The 21,222-nt window shown below is 48.0% G+C and overlaps 1 protein-coding gene and 2 long non-coding RNA genes across 10 annotated transcripts in view; 2 read left to right on the forward strand and 1 right to left on the reverse strand.

Annotated features, from left to right (window-relative positions):
• The window catches only part of MFHAS1 (multifunctional ROCO family signaling regulator 1), a 96,768-nt gene extending 76,577 nt beyond the window's left edge, over positions 1-20,191 (reverse strand). For 2 of the 4 annotated variants that reach the window (XR_013352851.1, XM_077848988.1), the window contains exon 1: positions 17,196-20,181. Coding sequence is in view for 1 of the 4 variants with exons in the window: in XM_077848988.1 (XP_077705114.1) it covers positions 17,196-20,166 (2,971 nt within the window). In the remaining 3 variants the exon portion in view is untranslated. Of the gene's footprint in view, positions 1-16,805; positions 16,897-17,195 lie in introns of all 4 variants that reach the window. The other 2 variants (XR_013352852.1, XR_013352853.1) reach the window with 2 other exon arrangements.
• On the forward strand, positions 1,180-16,988 carry LOC144284452 (uncharacterized). 2 transcript variants are annotated; one of them, XR_013352858.1, is made up of 4 exons: positions 1,180-1,453; positions 2,009-2,088; positions 15,374-15,456; positions 16,725-16,988. It is a non-coding gene; the product is annotated as an uncharacterized LOC144284452 (long non-coding RNA). The 2 variants fall into 2 exon arrangements; XR_013352859.1 differs by lacking the exons at positions 15,374-15,456; positions 16,725-16,988 and adding an exon at positions 10,027-10,502.
• The window catches only part of LOC144284450 (uncharacterized), a 29,436-nt gene continuing 27,583 nt past the window's right edge, over positions 19,370-21,222 (forward strand). For all 4 annotated transcript variants that reach the window (XR_013352856.1, XR_013352854.1, XR_013352855.1 and 1 more), the window contains exon 1: positions 19,370-19,535. This is a non-coding gene — a long non-coding RNA (uncharacterized LOC144284450). The remainder of the gene's footprint in view (positions 19,536-21,222) is intronic.

The following is a 21,222-nucleotide window of genomic DNA, read 5'->3' on the forward strand; positions in this document are numbered from 1 at the left end:
CTCCACCCCTACCCACCTGGCTCCAGACAGCTCCCTTCCTCCACACATCCCCCCTTCTGCCCCCTGGCCCAGATCTGTTCATCTCGGCCCTTACTACACAGCACTGCAACTATACATTTCCTGCTTGCTTTGCCGACCCAGACTGCAGCTTCTTGGGATCAGGGCTGCCTTCTTCACCCCTCCCTAACTCCCCATAACCTGCCTGATGCCTCATCATTGCAGACAGCCAGGTAATGTTTCTGGTCCAGCACTGCAGAGTTGAACACTCCTGCTTTTCCCACACGTTATTCCATTTTTCATTCAACCAACCAGCCGTTTTTGACAGGTGGAAAGCTAGCATTTTCCTGAAAGGCAGCCCAGGATGGTGACAGAGGGCATATGTCCTAGAAGAAGAGAGCCTAGGACCTGGCATGTCCTGTATGCACCTGGCTAAGTTACTCAGCCAACCCACACCTCAGTGTTCCTCGCCCATAAGCAGGGATCATGAGCCGACATTTATTAATTAAATTAATTAAATTAATTTATTAAGCACTTGCTATATGGTTAAACCATCTCTGGATGCTTGGCACCCGTTAATGCATTTAATCCTCACAACATCTAAGGAGGCTGAGAGAGCAAGAACAAGTGCTAAGGAAAGGTTAGAATTATTTCTCCTCATGTACCCAACGAAGAAACTGAGGCTCAGGGCAGCTTCCCAGAGGTCCAGGCTTCTTTACTCCTTAATCCACTGGCCTGGAAAGATAAAAGATGTAAGGCCTCTCTCTCTGATGCTGCCTTAGCTCCCTGTCAGTATTCGTCTCTAGCTATAGCTAATGGGACGCTTGTCCTAGATCACCCCCCACAGAACACCTTGCAGACAGACTCCTTGGGGTGCAGACCTGTCCCACTACAGAAACAAGCTAAGTTGGAGGGGGAGGGAAAGAGGTGACAAGCTATTCATACTTGAAGCAGCACACACTGAGATTCCAAGCATTATAATATCCTCTGCACGATGCATGCGCCTGCATCCTTGGAAGGCGAGAGAGCGTGTGTTTATGCATGGATGTGAACAAAGCCACCGACCGACACACCACCAGATTCTTCAAAAGCAAATATTTGTCTACAACTGAAGAGCCAGGATTCTCTTCTAACAAAGAACAATGTGCACCATTCTAATTCCGGATTCTTGCCCGGAGTTTACAGTGGGCTCCGATTTCAATGGAAATCCCCCCATGAATAAACGTGTCTCGAATCTCAAAGGGCACAATAAATCAGAAGATTTATGGACTGTAAACAGTCATGGCCTGATATTCCAATCTGCACGTGGAGTACCTGGGGCCAGGTACACAGCCTTTTGGCTGGACTGGAAACAGTCACCTGGTTGCTGTATTGTGTTTTATTTGTTTGTTTGCCTCAGTGAAAGAATTTTAGTAGCTCTGGTAATCAACAAGATGCAACCATCCCTGCTCTCCCGGTAAGCTTTTGATGCTGTACTGTGTCACAGGGACCAGGGTCAGGCATGAACAGTTTTCAAGAAGTAGCTGAGAGGCTAACAGATCTGATAAGCTCTGCCGGCTTGCAGTCAAGCCTGGCCCAACAGCCTTGGAGGCAAATTCCTGAAATGACCAAACAGAAAACAAGTGAATTTTCCTTTTCTTCCTTGCCAAGGGAAAAAAAAAATAGATGGAAACAATGTAGTAATCAAGGAGAGTGCACATTATATTACATAGTAACCAGAGGGCACCATATGCTTTTCTTAAGGAGGGGAAAATGCAAACATAGTAGCAGAGACTTAATAAAAGAAATAAACTCAAAAGAACACCTGCCCCAATCTAGAGAGGGTTGGGCCACTCACCAGCCAGCTGGGGGAGGGCAGTATCCAGGACAGAGACAGATGCATCCTCCAGGGGCTTTGCATCTCGTTTTTTGTTACTGTGCCCTGCGCACAAAATGGCCCAGCTCTCAGCAGACCAGCGAGCTGTCTGGGCATTACGGTGATCTTCTGGAAAATTCATCTTTCTCTTTTCAGTTCTTCCCTATGCAATTCATGAGCAACAAGCCTCCCCAGTGAAAGGCAGCACAGCAATGCCAGGCCAATGTGCAGCCAAGGTAAGTCAAGAGCATCCCAGCAAATATATATTTTTAATAACATGTGCAGAAAATGTGGCATACTCTTTTCCTCCACACTGCCTGCATTGATTTGGACACTTAATATGAGATGGAGAATTTTTAAGACCAAACCCTTCAAGGGGCCCTGTTAAAAAATCTTTCTCTAAGAAAATGGAGATTTTGTTAGCATTAAACAAAATATACAATTATGTATCTTTTAAATACATGGGGCACCTGGGTGGCTTAGCCGGTTAAGCCTCTGACTTTTTTTTTTTTTTCCAAATATTTTATTTATTTATTCATGAGAGACACAGAAAGAGAGGCAGAGGCATAGAGGGAGAAGCAGGTTCCCTGTGGGGAGCCCAATGTGGCACTTGATCCCATGACCCCGGGATCACGACCTGAGCCAAAGGCAGACACTCCACCACTGAGCCACCTAGGCACCCAAGCCTCCAACTCTTGACTTCAACTCAGGTCATGATCTCATGGTCCTGAGATGGAGCCCACCTCTGGTTCTATGTGGAGAGCCTGCTGGAGATTCTCTCTCTCCCTCCTCCTCTGCTCCTCTCTCCACTGTCTCTTTCTAATAAAAAAAAATAAATGTTTAAAAAATAATAATAAACACAAAAGCAACTCCAGCAGGATTGAATTCTTTACTGTTTTTACAGGTCAAACATTTCAGTGTGCTGGATTAGACCCATTCTTTATTCATTACACACACACAGAAAAGCAAACAGTTCAGATTATCTCTTCAATTCTGAACCCCTACTGATATCAGGATAAAACATCCAGGGCACATCTCCTGAGCATAACCAAGCTGAGGTCTAGAAAATACAATGTTGTGGAACTCTTGGACTAGGTTATAGATAGAAATGAAAACTGTAACACTGGCACAGACAGATTTTTCTTTAGGTGACAGTTGGGATAGAAAGGAGAAGCAGTATTTTGGGTCAGTGCGATATAGTTCATTAGCAATTATTTTTTATTAATTTCTCACATGGATACAGCATTATTCTTGCTGACACTATCTTATTTTGACCAGTGGCATATTTATTTGTAGATATGCAAGCTTTGTCAGTATTGCTATGTCTAAACATGACATCACATTCAAATGAACAAATCAAGGGCACCTGTCTGGCTCTGTTGGCAGAGCATGTGACTCTTGATCTTAGGGTTGTGAGTCAAGCCCCATGATGCGTGGAGAGATTACTTTAAAAATCAAATCTTAAAAAATAATAATAATAATAAAATGGATGAATTAGTCTGTGAAATGCATAATCATGCTGAAAACAATGGTATTCCAATATGCATCACAAAAGTGAATTTCAAAAATCATCCTTATTTTTTTAGATTTTACTTATTTATTCATGAGAGACACAGAGACAGAGACAGAGAGGCAGAGACACAGGCAGAGGGAGAAGCAGGCTCCATACAGGGAGCCCAACATGGGACTCGATCCCAGGTCTCCAGGATCAGGCCCTGGGCTGAAGGCAGTGCTAAACCGCTGAGCCACCTGGGCTGCCCTAAAATATCACCCTTATTTTAAATCACAAAGTTAAACTTTTAGAATTCCCAGGCCTGTTTTTAAGTCCCACCATTTTGACTCAGAGATTTGTCTTTTTCTAATTGCATCTCAACAGTGTTCTAAAGCACAAGGCTGGATTACCAACCCTGAAGAAAATAAAATTGGGTATTCCTCAGGGTGCCTGGGTGGTTCAGTCAGTTGAGCACTGGACTCATGGTTTAGGTTCAAGTCATCATCTCAGGGTCCTGGGATAGAGCCCTGCATCGGGATTCATGGTCAGCGGGGAGTCAGCTTGAGATTCTCTCACTCCCTCTCCCTCTGCCACATACCCGCCCCGCTCCATTTCTTCTCAAATAAATATTTTTTAAAAACTTGAGTATGTCTCAAAATTCTAGAAACCAGAGAGTTTATTTAGCATAAAATTTATAAAACAACCTTGAAAGAATCAAAGGTTTTTCAGTATACAGCCAACCAAAAGGACAGCCACTAGTAAAATATAATTGATAGACAGACATACAGTACATCTATAACTACTCATGTGAAAGCATCTCCAAAATATATTTTTAAGTGGCCAAATGCAAGATGCAAAACAAGGAGTGTAGCATTATCTCTTACAGGTTAAAATATATACGAATATATGCTTTCTTTTCTTTGGAAGATATCACGAAAAACATTTTACAGAAAACAAAGAAAACTCGGGGTGAGGTTATGAGAGATATGATTTGCCTTTTGAACATACCATCCACATACAGATAATAGTTTTTTATTCTCAATAGCGGTTGTATGGATGGACAGATTATGGTTCCCTGTGAGTCCTTCTGTTACTTCTCTGTGTTTAGAAAAATAACAATGGTATTTCATTTGATCATGCAGAAATGATCAATATATTGTACTGAATAAAATTTAAAACATCAAGACATCAAAAGTTTTTTACACTTGAAAGGGGAAGCACACTAGAAAATAAATGCCGTATGTGTGAGAGACAAAAGCTCATTATCTTGAATATTGGCAAAAAGTTAATACAAATTGAAGTCTGTGGTTGTAAGAAATAAGACATCACTGTGATTAAAAACAGAAAAAGAAAAGGACCATGAAGATGATGCCAAAAGATATTAAACAATTCATAAAAGAAGCAACGAAATTTTCATAGAGGAAAACACTCACACTCATTAATTAAAAGGTTTAACCATCAGTGAGATTTTTTCCCCCATCAAATGTTAGTGCATTTTGGAGATGATACCCAACACTGAGGAAGTACAATGAAATCAATCTGGCGTCCTCAGCAGGTATGAATATGAATTATGACCTGTCATGGGAAGCAGTGGAGACATATATCAGACCTTAGACATTCCTTGCCTTTTGGAGATTATTGCCCAAATAAGAAAGAGCCTTTACAAAGAAATATAGCCATCAGAGAAGTACACATAATAGCAACAATTTGAAACAAGAGTCCAACGGTTAAATAAAGGTAAAAAATATCCTTCATGTAATTGTTATGTAAGCATTTATAATTATTGTGGAGATATTAGTAATATGAAACCATATCCATGATAACTTACTTAGGCTAAGAAAAAAAACTATTTAAATTATTTATACAATGGAATTACAGCTCCCTATTTTAATGAGTTTAAGATTAAGGGGAGGAAAACTGAAAAAAAAAAAAGGAGTAATTTGTATCAAGTAATTATATTAGATACCAGTCACATGTAATTTTTTTCCCCTTTACTCCTCAAATCTGTGTATGTTTTTATAAAGGGGGAAAAAGGCATTTTCAAAAGACCATAAGATGTTTATGACTAGAGATCACAGTGTACTGGATACTCATTCCACAAAAAAGGGGGGCATTTTATCCATAAGCTTATCAGGTTTTCAAAAATATGTTTGGACTTGTGCTTTCTGGAATAACTATAGCAAGAGCAGCAGCAGCAGCTAATATCTACTGAGCTGCCATACACCGAACACTGTTCTAAGCATTTCACACATATTCACCCAATCCTCAGGACCACCCTATGACGTGGAAATTTATGATACCCCAAGTCACAGTGCTAACAAGTGTGTGGGGGGCGGTGGAGACAGGGACTCCAACCCAGCACTCCACTCAAGAGCCCTTGCACCTAACCACCATATCATAATGCTTCTATTTTCAATGGCCACATGAAGTTCCAAGTATTTCAATCCAAGTATCAAATAAATATGAGCAAAATATAAAGTGAATATTTAAAATATCTTGCACTTCCTAGGACTTCAGTTGAAATGTAACTGAGTGTATTCTGATCAATTAAGAGGCAAGGAAAGACAGAGTAGAATGATACAACGAAATGTGACAAAATGCTGTCAGAGTGTGGGATATGGTGTCCCAACAAATGATACACATGAAATACAGCATTCCATGACTGCAAAATTAATTTAAAAAAAAAAAACACAGTATTTTCAGTCAGCGGTGTCACAAAAAAAGCACAAAGATGCTGAAATTGAGTCCACAGTCAAATGCTAATTATGTTACAGACAAATTCGCCTTTATTGCAAGATCTGTTATGGTAAGATTTAGAGGAAGGAAAATCGATGTTCTCGGATACATTCCCAGGGATTACGGAGGCATGCAGCCATCTGGCTGTTAGAATAACCAACTCGCCTTTTCTCCTGGCTCTCCGGCATGGACAAAGTGGCCAGTGGCAGGCTCAGACGTGGGTCTATGGGACAGGTGTTCTGTGGGCCCAGCAACAACTTGATTACGAGTCTGAGCGAATCACTGGAAATGACTCTTCCATTCTCGCAGCCATAAATCTCTTCCATGGTCTCAACACAGCCCTGCCTGACTGAACAGGAATGGGCCAGGACGATGCTTCCAACTCTAGGGTCTGGGCCAGCAGCGGTCACTGGCAAAGTGTTATCAGTTCATAAGCATAACTTAAATAAAAAAGCCTCTTCCTTAGTAAGATTGGTAAACGTGGGGTACCTGGCTGGCTTAGCAGTTGAGCATCTGCCTTCGGCTCAGGGCGTGACCCCAGGGTCCTGGAATCGAGTCCTACATCCAGCTCCCCACAAGGAGCCTGCTTCTCCCTCTGTCTATGTTCTGCCTCTGTGTGTCTCATGAATAAATAAAATCTTCTTTAAAAAATTGCTAAATGTTTTTATGCACTTATGCCCACCCTTTGGCATGGCACACTGAACCTTCTATATCACTCTCCACCCCCAACTTTTTAAATCCCGTTCTAATTTGAAATACCCTCTCCACCTCCTTCATGTGGTTAGCTGGAAATCATTCTTTAATGCTCTGCCGTGCTGCGGTCCTAGTGCTCCCTTTGGCAGCACATATAATAAAATTGGAACGATGCACTGTGGTCCTTCCAGGAACCTCTCTCTGAGACCCCATTTCTCCCCAGCACTTGACTGTGACCCCCGATGGTCTCCACATGGGCAGGTCACATGCATTAGCAGACCCCTCAGCCTGCAGGCCCAGCACTCAGCGCTACAGAATGGACAGGGAGCAAAGAGGAGGGAAGGAAGCAGTGGACAGCCTACCCTTGAGGGACAGCAGCACTGTGGGTAGGACCAGAGGGTCAGGGCTGAAATCCCAGAGAGTTGTCACTCAGGGGCAGTCCCTTAACTTTCTAAACCTCAATTTCTCCACCTCCACAGGATGACAGTGATAATACCTACCTCCCAGCCACACTGAGAGATAGGTATTATGATGACATAAATGAGATCATCCATAGGGTAAGTATCATGATGATATAAATGAGATCATCCATAAGCAGCCCGGAGCATTGTCTTTGCAACACGGTGGGAAGTCCACAGCGTCCCTGCCTCCCACGGTCTTCCCAAGCCTACACCCTTAGAAAGCCTGGAGTGATGATTAATACAATAATAACCTCTATGGCATGAAAAATAAAAATCTTACTGAAACAACAAAAAAAGTTGCTAAGTCAAACACCAGTATCTGGGAGGAATATCATTTTTCTGATTTTTTTTATTTCCTCTCTCCATTACTTTTTTTAAAAAAACTCTTTTTTCAAAAAAAAAAAAAAAAAGGAAGAAAAAAAAAGAAGAAAGTAAGTGAAGAAAGAGCTTGTTCTGCTACGCCCAAATTCACCACTACTGTAACGCAGTACTAATACAGGTGCTTCATTTTCAGGGTGGGGAGGATCTAAGAAAATTAACTCTTTAATTCTCTCAACATTTAGCACACTGAGAACAGAAAGCCACCTCCACAGAGCTTCCTTCAACAAAGAAACCTGTAAGCAGCAGCCATATATTTTTATTATAACAGTATCCAATTTAATTTGTACCTTCTTTGGAGGCTGTGCTCATAAATCTTTGGTGTCAGAAATGACTGATCACTTCAATCCCTCTCAAAAGGAAGCAAATCCATAAAGGACTCTGAGGAATGAGAAGGCTCCTGAACAGAAGGCATTTTTTCCCCCTCAGAGAAGCAGATCCATTTTCAAAGTTTTTAGAAAGCCTCACCTACAATGCTTTTTCTTTTATTTTCTTTCTTTTATTTTTTTGGCACCCTCTCCAAGATCTGCCTGAAATTTCTTGCAAACAAATGACCCAAACTGAAAATCAACTGAAAAGAATGGCTTGAGCATCACTTTTTACCTACTCCTCTAGGTCAAGCAAATTCAAAGTGGTAGCTGATTTTTCTCAGGACAATCACATTTTTCTTTCTGGAGAAATCTTTTCTTTTCCTGTTAATAAATTTCTCCATATGTAGTCAGATTCCAGATATACAAGAATCAAAAATTACATCAAACAAAATCCCAACTCAGCTCCCTATGGCATCTGTTTATTTTCTTTTGTTCTCCTCCAATTCCTTGTTTGGTACAGACTCCTGAATGCAGCAGGTACTCAAGTGATTAATGACGGAATCCGGCTAATAAACTTATGGTACATTTGTCTGTCTAATCTGGTAATAACCTAATTTTGTTTCAATGGAGCTCTATCCCCTTCGCTCTCCTGCCTCTGGTCTTGCCAATCATTCCAGAGCTTTATTGGAAATGTTTGTAGAAAAAAATGTTTGTAGAAAAACAGCACTGCACACAAGAAGACAAGTGATTACACAGTACTTATGTGTGCTTCTATGTGTTCTTTACTGTCAGCCCTTCATTAAATCATTAATGCCACAGAATAGACTGGAAGGCCCATTTCTATCCTCTCATTGACACCAAGGAAGAAGATCCCCACTGCAGCCATGTTAAAGGTTGTTCATCAATGCATCTCAAGGCCTGGCACCAAAGCCCTACTATTCTCAAGTTGTCCCTAAGAAGGAAAGTTGCCACAAAGAGCCTGGAGGGAGACTTTTCTAGTCCATTTGCACCAGAAAGGAAGCCGCCAACCTCACCTGCTCCTTGTCTCAAGAAGTACTGAACTTAAGGAGTGGGAAAGAGGACAATGTGATGCATTGAATGTATGGATTTGTTTACTTAAGAGTTGACTTCGGGTGCCTGGGTGGCTCAGTTCATTAAGCATCTGCCTTCAGATTAGGTTATGATCTCAGGGTCCTGGGATCGAATCCTCCATCAGGCTCCCTGCTGGCTTCTCCCTCTGTCTCTCCCCTTGCTCGTGTTTTCTCTCTCATACTCACTCTCCCTCTCAAATAAATAAAGTTTTTTGTTTTTTGTTTTTTAAGAGTTAGTCTTGGGGCACCTGGGTGGCTCAGTGATTGAGTGTCTGTCTTTGACTCAGATCGTGACCCTGAGGTCCTGGGATCGAGTCCTGCATCAGGCTCCCCACGGGGAGCCTGCTTCTCTTTCTGCCTGTGTCTCTGCCTCTTTCTGTGTGTCTCTCATGAATAAATAAATAAATAAAATCTTTAAAAAAAAAAAAAGAGTTAATCTCACATTATGTGGATTTTGATAAAACAGGAGGAGGAGGAGAGGGTGGGGGAGAAAGAAGGACCAGAAAACCACTCCACTCAAAGGGCAGAAAGAGCCACGTGAAACGGGAACCTCCAGGAGCAGTCTGACAGAACTCCAGCTGGTTTCTCCTCCTTGCACTTCTCCCAAGTGCCCTTGTGCACAGAGCTGCAAGAGCAAAGGAAAGAGCTGGAACAGCCTGGTGCCCGGGCTGCCTGTCTAGAGCAAGGAGTTCCTTTCTGGAGGGGGCGCAAGAGCCTCTGGCTCACAGGCCATGCAGGACACCCCCCCCATGCCCCAGTACCTCTCTCCCACTCCTCCTCCCCCAGCTCCCACTTCCCTTCCCCTCCTGTATTATTCTTTGCCTTCTGTAGATTATAAGGCTAAAGAAAAAAAAGTTTGTTGATGGTTTTTCACTAATTTCCTCTTTAAGAAACCAAGTGCCAGAATTTTAAGCTAAGAGATGATGTGGAGAAAGGAAAAATGGGAAACTGTTTTCAAGCTCTCGGTGCCAAAAATAAAAATAACTGAAAATTCTTCCTCCTCCCTCTCCAGAAATAAGTGAGCCCTGCTGGTGGTGGCGTCTGGGAGCTGTTCTCTGTAGCACAGGGGATGCGCGGAAACACACCTGCACTCGTGACAGCCAGCAGCCCTCCCCCCTTCGGTGAACTCAAACCGGCAACCCTGTTTGCACCCGCAACCCTGCAGAGCTTCTGGAAAGCAGCAGCGTGTGGAAGAAGGCAAAGGGCTGGTGCAAACCACAGGAAACACCTTCCCTGGACCAACCACCACCACACCTGCAGCCTCCACCCCTACCTGCCTGCCTAGAGGACCGCTCAAGGGAGGGCTGGGGATCGGTGAACCGCTAGCAGGAGGAAGCTAGGGCAGCCCCGGTGGCTCATCAGTTTAGCGGTTAAGCACTGCCTTCGGCCCAGGGCGTGATCCTGGGGACCCGGGATTGAGTCCCACAACAGGCTCCCTGCATGGATCCTGCTTCTCCCTCTGCCTGTGTCTCTACCTCTCTCTCTGTGTCTCTCATGAATAAATAAATACAATCTTAAAAAAAAAAAAAAAAAAGGAAGAGGAAGCTATGGAACAGGAGGTTGGGGGGCGGTGGCAGTGCTCACTGACCAGGAGAGCAGATGTGACATCAGGTGCAAGAGGCCTTTCCAGAGCCAGCTCCTGTCCTTCATTCACCTTGACCTCCCAGCAAGCTGCTCCGGTGCCCACCCCGCCGCCGTGTCTGTCCCAGCCAGGAGACGCACACAGGAGGCAGGCATATAGGTCCCAGGAAAATCACACGGGAACATTATAGACGATTACCTCACAAGACACGCTTTAAGGTAAAGACCATCATAAACAACCCCAAGAAGCACTTAGCAAAGGAAATCAATTAAGAAACATTAGAATTTCTTGGGTTCTTTAATAATAACCAATCTCGGGACGCCTGGGTAGCTTGGTGGTTGAGCATCTGCCTTCAGCCTGGGTAGTGATCCCAGGATCCAGGGACCGAGTCCTGCATAGGGCTCCCCGCAGGGAACCTGCTTCTCCCTCTGCCTGTGTCTCTCCCTCTCTCTGTGTCCCTCATGAATAAACAAATAAAAATCTTAAAAAAAAAAAAAAATAACCAATCTCAACTGAACCTCTTCAAGCTTCTCAGCCCCATGCCAGGCACTGTCCAGGGGTGTGGATATATCAGCGGAAAGGAGATAACCACAGAATCACACTGCCATACCTCCCAAGGGAGAGAATCTTTATGGAAAATGTCATCATACGTGTCCTGGGGTTGTCTGAGAGGCCTGTGAATCACTCTGGCTTCTACAGGTGGTACAGACAGGAGAAGCCAAGCAGGGATCAGGGACAGCTTCTTTAGTGCCAGAGTAGAACTGGGGAAGGCAGGCCAAAATGAGGCCTCATCATCCCAACCCACTAAACTGAAGGTAGCCAGCTCCCAGAGGAATATAAGCCTGACAACCACCCAGCAACTGGTTTTGCGGTCAGAGCAGCTGAACCAGGGAGAGCAGAAATCTGGTTGGGCCTGCCCCACGCAGACCCTACCCAGTGTGCTTGCTTGCTTTCTTTCTTTTTTTTTCGTTTTCTTTTTCTCTTTCTTTCCCTTTCTACCTTCCTTCCTTCCTTTCTTAGATTTTATTTATTTATTCATGAGAGACACAGAGAGAGACAAAGGCAAAGGGAGAAGCAGGTGCCATGCGGGAAGCCCGATGTGGAACTCGATCCCGGAACTCTGGGATCATGCCCTAGGCCAAAGGCAGAAGCTCAACCGCTGAGCCACCCAGGTGCCCCCTGGTGTGCTTTCCTCAGAGCCTGGAGACACAAAGCAACTCTCCTCTCCATCCCAAGACACAGGAGTGCAAAGAGAGAGCAGGAGATAAAGCCAGCACCTGCCCCGGCTTTAAAAAGAAAAAAAGCACCCTAATAGATGGATGACCAGGTCCTTAATCAAAACAGGCTCCCAGGGAGGGAAGAAAGTTAATGGGTGAATGGAGGAAGCAAGCAGAAATGTTCACCCCAATACCGGCCTGCACCCCCTGCTGTGTTATAGAGCAGAAGCCCCTCTCCCCATGTCTTCAGAGACACAGAGAACAACTGTTTTCCTCAACACATTCTCTCACCTAATCCCCCAACAACATTTTAGGTGTTAAAGTGAAGTAAATGACCAAGAACAAAGCCAGGGAGGTTTACTGGGGAGGAAGATAAGCAGGCAGCAGAGCATGACATAAAACATCTGCTAACAAATAAGAAATACTTTCTCTAAGGAAATTCTAAACTACTTGTGCGGAGCTGGGCTTATGATTCTATTCTAGAGTTTAAAGAAGACGCACCTAATACTTAAAATAATTTGAATACTCCAAAGGCCCTTCAAGCCTTTGAATTCTATTATGCATGGTATTTCTGTCTCCTACTGCATGATTAAGGTTTTGATTTTTATATGAAACAAAGCCCGGGAGAGTTCAAAGAGGACTGTTCACAAAATAAAAGCCAAGAGGCATCAATGTTAATAAAGCTAAAGTAAAAAAGATATTTAATAACCTTTGTGAAATTAAAAACAATGTCTAATTCAATCCAAACAACTGGGTCATGCTCACATTCCAGTAACTCTAAAACTGAGCTATAATAAGGCAAGAATTCTCCTTTGCTTCAGTGGTCAAAATGAAGGGCCCATTCAAGGGAAAGACCCAGGAATACAAACACAATGGGAAAACCAGAGGGACATTTGGGGGGGGGAAGAGGGAAGTTGGGACACAGGACAAAGAAAGATGATCATGATGGGGCCACCTGGGAATTTGACAGAGTACGTGAATAACAAAGGAAAAAAAAAAAGGTATTTCTCACAAAAGACCAAACAATCAGTCAGCAAACATCTGAGCTCTTAGAAAAGCCACAAAGCCTCAGGCGGGCGGGTCTCCTGCTCAGAGGAAGCCAGTGAACAACCTAATCAAAGAGGTATTATGACATCCAGAAACACCAACAGAGCAAGACTGAATTTGCTGAATGCCTCAGAGGTATACATACCCTGTACAAGAAATGGATCAAGGGCAAAAGGTCTTCAGGAGACAGGGAAAGGCATGGAGACACTGAGTGAATGAAAGAGACCAAATATAAAGGTGACCATAGGCTAATTCTCTGTCTATTGCTTTGGGCTGCTTCCTAATTATTCCTAAAAATGACCTTTAATGATTTGGAGAGTGGGATATTTAGTGAAAAATCACACTCAAGCCAAGTTCAACTCCTAAGACCCACTCTTCTGATCTAAAAACATGATCTCATTCATTCAACCCCTTGAATGGAGTATCGGAGGACCAGCAGCTTGCTCAGACCTATATCTGAGCTTCCACATCTTACTCAATATGTCACACATCACCCAACCTCAGGAGCATTCAGCTCTTTTGGTTTAGATGCCACACTGGTAGAAAAGAAGAAAAAGCATAAATCAATATTCCACATGAAGAAAAACTTACTCTAGATGAGAACATCCCACAAATAACAAGGAGGAAGCCTGGCTCTCAGATGCTGGCAGGAGGTCAGGAGGAGAACGCAGGCAAACACACGCCTGACACTTAGGCTTTGTCTAACCTCTTCTGAGTTTCCAAAAGCACCTCTTTGTCGCACAATCCTTTCGTCTTAAATAAGATAAACACGTAATCTCTCTAACATAAGTAGATTTTTTTCACCAGAATTTTTTTTTTAAGGTTTTATTTATTCATGAGAGATACAGAGAGAGAGAGAGAGAGAAGCAGAGACACAGGCAGAGGGAGAAGCAGGCTCCATGCAGGGAGCCCTACGTGGGACTCGATCCTGGGACTCCAGGATCACGCCCTGGGCCAAAGGCAGGCGCTAAACCGCTGAGCCACTCAGGGATCCCAAGCCACTCAGGGATCCCTCACTGGAGTTTTTAAAACCAAGTGTCTGTTGGCTGAGGTGTTTCCAAAACATCACATTTCTTTTGTAAACCAAAATCGAAAAAAGAGAAACCCAGCATCATATCCACCTAGGCCAACTGCATTAGTGCAGCTCAGGCCAGAAAATGCAGTGTCCTGTTGACACTGAACAGGGCCAAAGCAGGCCCCCTCCCCCCAACCCCGGCCCTGGAAATCTTTAAAAGATAATAATGCAACTTTACAGTTCTTCTGTATAAAATCAAGGGAGATGGTAATTTGCTATTTATCCTTATTCTAATGTCCTATAGTGGAAAAAATTAAAAATCCACTCTTTCACCTTTGAAAAAGTAAATGAATGTTTCCCCCTCTTTATTTTAATGGGCCTCAAATTCCTCTGACAGTTTTTTGGTCGAGTCATTTCTATTCAAAAATATTGATTTTAAAAACCAATAATTTAAAATTGCCACACACACATTAAAAAAAAAAAGCAAATGGTCCACAAAACATTCTCTTTCAATTTCACACCATCCTATCTAAAATTGTTACGAGTTTACAGGGGAGGCGGTGCCTGGGTGGCTCACTCAGTCAAGCATCTGGCTTCAGCTCAGGTCATGATCTCAGGGCCCTGGGATGGAGACCACCATTGGGCTCTCCACTCGGCAGGGAGTCTGCTTCTCCCTCTCTCTCTGCCCTTCCCCCTGTGTGCAGGCTCATGCGCGTGCTCTCTCTCTCAAATAAATAAATTAAATCTTAAAAAAAAAAAAAAAGAATTTACAGGAGAACTTGACACATTAATTAGATGTAAAACTATGTAAGATTGTTTCAAAGTCTCTAAAATACAAAATGACTTCTTAAAAAGACAAAAAGGCTACCCATAGGTTCAAAGGTTTCTGCTGACTTAGAATATATTTTAATAACCTAGGGACTCCAACATATCTTTAAATGTTATGCCCTAACTGAACACCTAACATTGCAATGCTGTTCCTACGTTGCCTTCCAGTTGTTTATTATTTTACCACTTCCCAAATCTTTCAGAATTGTGATAAATACTATCAATACTGTCACAGAAAAATCTGAAAAAGGAAAATGTGTTTTTTCTCATCTTCACCTACTGATTTTTTGAGGTACATTTAACACACAATATTGGTTTCAGATAAATAACATAACGATTCAGTATCTGTGTACATTGCAAAATGACTACGACGGTAAGTCTAGTTAACATCTGTCACCATATATTTACTTCTCCATCTTCTTAATGTCATGAAAGTACCATAATCATCTTTTCCACTATTCTGTGCCCTTTGCTACTTTTCAAAGAAATACGATCCTAAATGGAGCAAAAAAAAGGTAACTTATTTCTCTAACCATAAATAAGACAGAAATGTGTAATCTCTATCACAAAAACAACTAATGACTTATTCCTGCCTAATATATAAGATAATTCCACAATCTTCTACCATTTATTTGTTTTTTACATAGAGAAAATCATCTTTCTCTTCCAGCCTAGATTGCAAAGCAGGTGTGCCTCCTCTGAAAGACAGACAAAACAATGGCAAGAGAATGGGCTCTCGGTTTCTACAGGGTGGTACGTACTTGTTTGTGGAATTCATGACTGTTAAAAAAATAAAGAGCTGAGGTTAGAAAAAAAAAATCTGGACTCATGGTTTACTTCTCAGAGTTCTTGGAATTCCCCTACACAGTGGATCCTCACTTGTCCAATAACCTGGGTCCTTCCCTTTGTTGATAATAACAGATTTATTAATGCTCCATCTTTGGATTATGAATCAGCTTTAGGAAGCTCCTTCAATGAGCTACTCTGTGACTATGTAACTCTTAACCACTTTATTCAACCTAGTAACACAATAAAGAAGTATTTGCTTTTGTGAGCAAGGTACAAAGGCAAATAAGAAACAAGCTGATGAGCCTACCAAGTCACAGACAATGACAAAACACCAGATATTCATGCAGAATTGACAGCTCAATTGACTGGTAACTGAATCTTCAAGCTGAAGAATTAAACTCAGTCTAGATCTAGGGCAACAGGAAGATGTTACCTTTGGAAATACTGGTGTCCAGTTGCTTGCTGATACTATTACGAGTTGCATTCAGACTAGGACAAAGATCAGAGGGGCATGCAGTCTTCCATTTCAACATCGCTTGATGCACCCTGGGGGTGGGGATGGTGGGGAGAAACTGGCCATGATGTTATCACTGGGGCTTATCCTCAGGACACTTGGGAGTGTTGTTAACCCTGCCTGCCCACCCAACCCCCCCCCCAAACCAGAGTTGTTTTAAAGAATGCTCCAGTGTGAAAAATGGCCACATTCCCAAGTTCAACTAAAGACTAGCGTTATCAATTAGCCAAGCTCAAAAAATCCCAGACCATTAGTCCTAGAATTCTCCCACTCACCTATAATGGTGTAAAAAAAAGTAAAACGAAAAAAAAGGCTGTTGCAAAACATTCCCCAGAAGAGGGAAAGGAAAACACATACATACACACACAGACGCAGACACGCACACACACAACACTCTTGTCAGTCTTTTGTCCCTTCCATCTCTTATAAAGTATTACCAAAAAGCTCCACTCTCTAACACATAGCAAAAAAGCAAACCTTTAGCGGTCTATAAGACACAAAACTGGCAGGAAATACCCAGGAAACTCCCCTCAGAGATTCCAGTTATCCATCTTCCCTGCCTTCTGGCGCACTGGCCAACAGTGATCCCAGGACATAGTCCTGCGTTACAGACTGAAATTTTTGTCTTCACTAATGCATCATTCACCCTGATTACAAAACATTCTTCTCTAGAATTTCCTAAGAAAAATGAGCAATAATTTTTACTTTACGATTACAGTGAATTCAAACAAAAGATGATGACAGTGACATCTCAAGCTGCGAGCACCCCTTGCAGAGAGGGTCTACTGTGCACAATGACCTCAGTGCGAGGCTCAGCGCAAGGCTAATGTCAGACGCTACCCGTCTCCTGTCCGGCTCCCTGAATTTCCTCCCGTGGAAGGCAGGCTCACCTGGGAAAAGGGAAAAGGAGATGCGAAATCCGAAAGTGGGACCGGAACCCACTTTTGACATCTGGGTCTTTTTATTCAGGAAGAGTATGATACCGGGGACTATTTCATTTTGCTTGTGTCTTTAGTCATTTTCTCATCCGCCAACCCCCCTGATATTTACCCTGAAAAACTTTTCTGGGGAACGTGTGAGATTAAGCAAATAATCAAGTGAATGAAAAACAAGTTAGCCCCCCCCCCCCCAAAAAATGCATCTCAACACATTACCACCACAGAAGGGCCACATCCGTCTCTCCACTCACCTGGGAAAGCGTGTGGATTGGGCGACCCTCTCTTAAGGCACTTAGAACAGAGAATGTGCACGGTGTAGTGCAGTCCGGGCCATTCCTGAAGCAGGACATTCAGCTCCTCTACCAAGGGGGTTATGGCTTGCCATGCCGTCCATATATTTGGTAACGATGCGTGACTGGCAATGGACAGAGTGTCTGGCTGCAGGACCCCCCTGGCAGGTCTGTAACTGACCACCACAGGAACCTTCCCTCTGTATGCAAAGATCTGAAGTTTACCATCCGATCTGTGCACCACGTGGCTGTTGATCTGGACGCTGTAGCGGGCAAACAAGCCGGGTGGAAAGGTAAAGGGAAAACTATATTCAATCTGCAGCTGCTCAGCCACAAAAGACTGCCCGGCCAGGTTGGTCCCATTAATCCAGGCCTCTGCATGGGGCACCTCGTTCTGCACATAGCACGGGAACTTGTACCACGCCGTGGACCCATTCAAAGGCTTGCCCTTGGGTTTATTGAGGCAGTAACAGAGTCCCATCTTCTCCAGCAGCTCCAGCAGCAGCTGCAAGTCCTGCTGGGCCTGGATGTGAGGCTTCAGCAGCAGCCGAATGACATGGGCTGGCAAGAGCCCATGGAGCAGAAAGCCCTCCACGTAATGATGGAGCTGGGTGGCCCGGAGTAGTTCCTGGCCGGGGGCGGGCCCCGCCACGAGCGGGGAGCCTTCGCCCTCGCCCTCGCCCTCACCGCTGGTCCCGAGGAGCAGCTTGTGCAGCAGCAAGGAAGGATCCCTCTGGAAAAAGACATTGAGGATGTCAATGAGGCGGGTGAGGTTGTGGAAGACGTGCTCCTTGAGGGCTGGGCTGTCCTCAAAGTAGAGCAGCTTGCCGCTCTCGTGCAGGTAAGAGAGGGCACTCTGCAGCCGGTCCTCGGTCAGACCCGCCTGCAGGCCCAGGCGGGCCGAGTCCCACCAGCTCAGCCACAGTCGCTGTGCCTGAGGCGGCTGGAAGTGCAGCTCCTCCAGCACCTGCCAGGATCGAGGCAGTACTCTGTGTAAGTTGGGGAAGATCTCCCTGTGCTCGGCTACCGAGAGCAGTTTGTCCCGAAGGCGCTGTAACTGGCGAGGGTCCCTGCAGCTAACGGGCAACACCGGGGAGAGGATCTGCAGCCGGTGGTTGAGCAGGTACTGAAAATGGGCCTTGCGCCGCCGCAGGTTCTTGTCTGAAACCCCATAGTAGGCTGCGTGGGGGCTGGCGGAGCGCAGCTCAAAGTCCCGGGCCAGGGCCTCGTCCACCACCCGGGCCAAGCGGCTCAGCCCCTCTGCGTCGTGCTTCTCCTGCAGGGCGATCTGGCGGTGAATGTCCAGGCATTTCTCCTCCAGCTCCCGCTCCGCACACAAGTCTGCGTGCGTGCCCACGATGCACACCACGGCATGAGGCACCCGGGCCCCCACCCGGTGCAGGAAGGAGCCCACGGTGCTGGGAAAGCGGTGCGGCTCATAGGTGGCCAAGTTCACCACCAGCACATACAGGGCTCCCGGGGAGAGGAAGAAGGGCTGGATCACCTCGTAACTCTCATCACCCGCCAAATCATACACGATGAACCGCAGCCCCCGGGAAGCATCGGCTGTCCAGCTGGTCACCTCGATGCCTTTGCTCGCAGAAGGAGCTGAAGGTGGGGAGCTCTTCTCCTTGTCCCCTCCTCCTTGGATCCCTTCCGCTCTCTCCTCGGTGAGGCAGTGACGGAGCAAGGTCTTTCCCGCCGCCTTGTGGCCCATCAGGAGCAGCTTGAGGCGGGGCTGCACCGCCGGCTGTGAGTGAGCCAGCTCCTTCTGGTAGGCTGCGATGTAGGGGATCCCCTTCATGCAGACCTCGTAGGGGGGCTGGATCAGTGGGTTGTCCTTGATCTTCCACAGGCCCACCCGGGACAGCTGGCCAAAGTTGTCCGGCAGCACTGCAATCTGGTTCCCCTGCAGCACCAGCTCCTCCAGGCCCGTCAGCTCCACGATGGAGTCGGGCAGGTAGCGGATGCGGTTGTTGTCCAGCCAGAGGGTGAGCAGGCGGCCCAGGCCCGAGATGAGGGACGGCACCGAGGTGAGCTGGTTGCGGCTAAGGTAGAGCTCCTCCAGGCCAGCCAGGGGCAGCAGCGCCGCAGGGAACTCCTCGAAGAGGTTGGAGGAGAGGTTGAGCATTTTGAGTCGCTGCAGGCGGCTGAACTGGGCGGGCAGAGCCCGCAGCCCGTTGTTGTCCAGCATGAGGCTCTCGAGGCTGGCCAGCTCGCAGAAGCCGCTGGGCAGGGTGCCAAGCTCGGCGCCGCTCAGCCAGAGGATCTTGAGGGCGCGCAGGGCGCTGATGTCCTCAGGTAGGCCGCGCAGCCGGTTGCTGGACACGTCCAGCTCCTCCAGGGCCGCCAGCTGCAGCAGCTGCCGGGGGAAGGCGGTGAGCTGGTTGTGGTCCACGTCGAGGGTGCGCAGGCGGAGGAGGCAGGAGAGGGAGTCGGGCAGGTGCGCCAGCCGGTTGAAGCTGACGTCCAGCTCCTCCAGGTGGGCGAGCGCGCCCAGCTGCGCGGGCAGGGCGGGCAGCTGGTTGTGGCTGAGGTTGAGCTTGCGCAGCTCCCGCAGGGCGCTCACCGCCTCGGCGCCCAGGGCGCTCAGCCGGTTGTGGCTCACGTCCAGCTCGGTGAGGCGGGGGCCCAGCTCGGCCACGGCGGCGGGCAGCCGGGCGAAGCGGTTCCTGCGCAGCACCAGGACGCGCAGGCTGCCCAGCGCCGCGCCCAGCCCGTCGGGCACCTCGTCCAGGCCGTTGTTGCCCAGGTTGAGCACCTCGACGTCGGCGAGGCTGGCGGGCAGCGCGAGCGGGGGCGCGTCGGGGGAGGCGGGCGGCTCGGCGCCGAGCGTGAGCTGCCGCAGGTTGCCCCGCAGCTTCCTGGCGCGCAGGGCGGCGTCGCGCCACAGCCTGGCCGCGCGCAGGTCCCCGCCGTCCTTCCCGGCCATGGCGCGGCCGCGGCCCACAGCGACGCGCGGCCGCCCGCAGCTACCTGCGGCGCCAGGCCCCCGCGCCCTCTCGGGCCTCCCTCCCCGCCGGCGCTCGGCGGCCCGCGGCCGGGGTCCTAGCGCAGCCGGCGGCCGGGCGCCCGCGGCTGGGGGGCGGCGGCGACGCGAGCAGCTCCGGGGGGCGCGGGGCGCGCGGCGGGGGCGGGGGCGGCGGCGGCGGGGGCGGCGGGGGCGGCGGGCGGGCGGCGCGGCTCGCATTCTCCGTGCGCCCGGGCCATGGGCGCGCCGCGGGGCCGGCAGGGCCGCCGCCCGCCGCGCCGCCGAGGATGCCTGCCGCTGCCGCTGCCGCCGCCGCTCCCCCTAACGCTCCCGCCGCCGCTCCCGCTCCCCGCGCCGCCCCCGCTCCCGCCCCGCTACCCTCGCAGCCGCGGCCCCGCGAGCTCCCGCGGGCGGACCATGCTGCGGGCGCAGGGCCGGGGCAGCCGGCGGCGCCTCCTCGTCTCCGCTCCTGCCGGGCTCGGGCGGGAGCGCCAGGCGGCCGCGTCCCCGGCGCTGGGAGGGCGCGATCGGGAGGCGGCAGCGCCGCCCGGCGGAGCGGCCCCACGTGACCGGCGGAGGCGCCGCGTGTCCCGGCACCGCCCCGGGGGCGGGCTGCGGGCCGGGGCCGGTCCCGGGCGCCGCGCGGGCCTCCCCCGCCCCTGCCGGCGCTCGGCCTCCGGCGCTCGGGGCCTCCTCCTCCCGGCTCCCTCCTGGGGCCGAGCCCCCGCGGCCCCCGCCGGCTCCCCGCAGCCCCTCGCCCTCCGCGCGCCCCGCACCCACCGCGAGGGGAACGGCGGGCTCGGGGCCTGCGGCGCGCGGCGGGAGCTCAGCACGGAGCGTGGCCGAACAAAAGAAGACGAGAAAGCGGGCGACCATCGCTCATGCGGCAAACGTTCACTGAGGCCCTGTTTTGTGCCAGACGGACCGAGACCGACCGACGTTCCCGGGAAGGCTTCGAGCAGGCCCCTGGCCGGCTTCACTGTGGGGGTGGGGCGGGGGACACGCAATCCAAGGGCT

Source organism: Canis aureus, chromosome 15 (assembly GCF_053574225.1).
Source record: "Canis aureus isolate CA01 chromosome 15, VMU_Caureus_v.1.0, whole genome shotgun sequence".
NCBI lineage: Eukaryota > Metazoa > Chordata > Mammalia > Carnivora > Canidae > Canis > Canis aureus.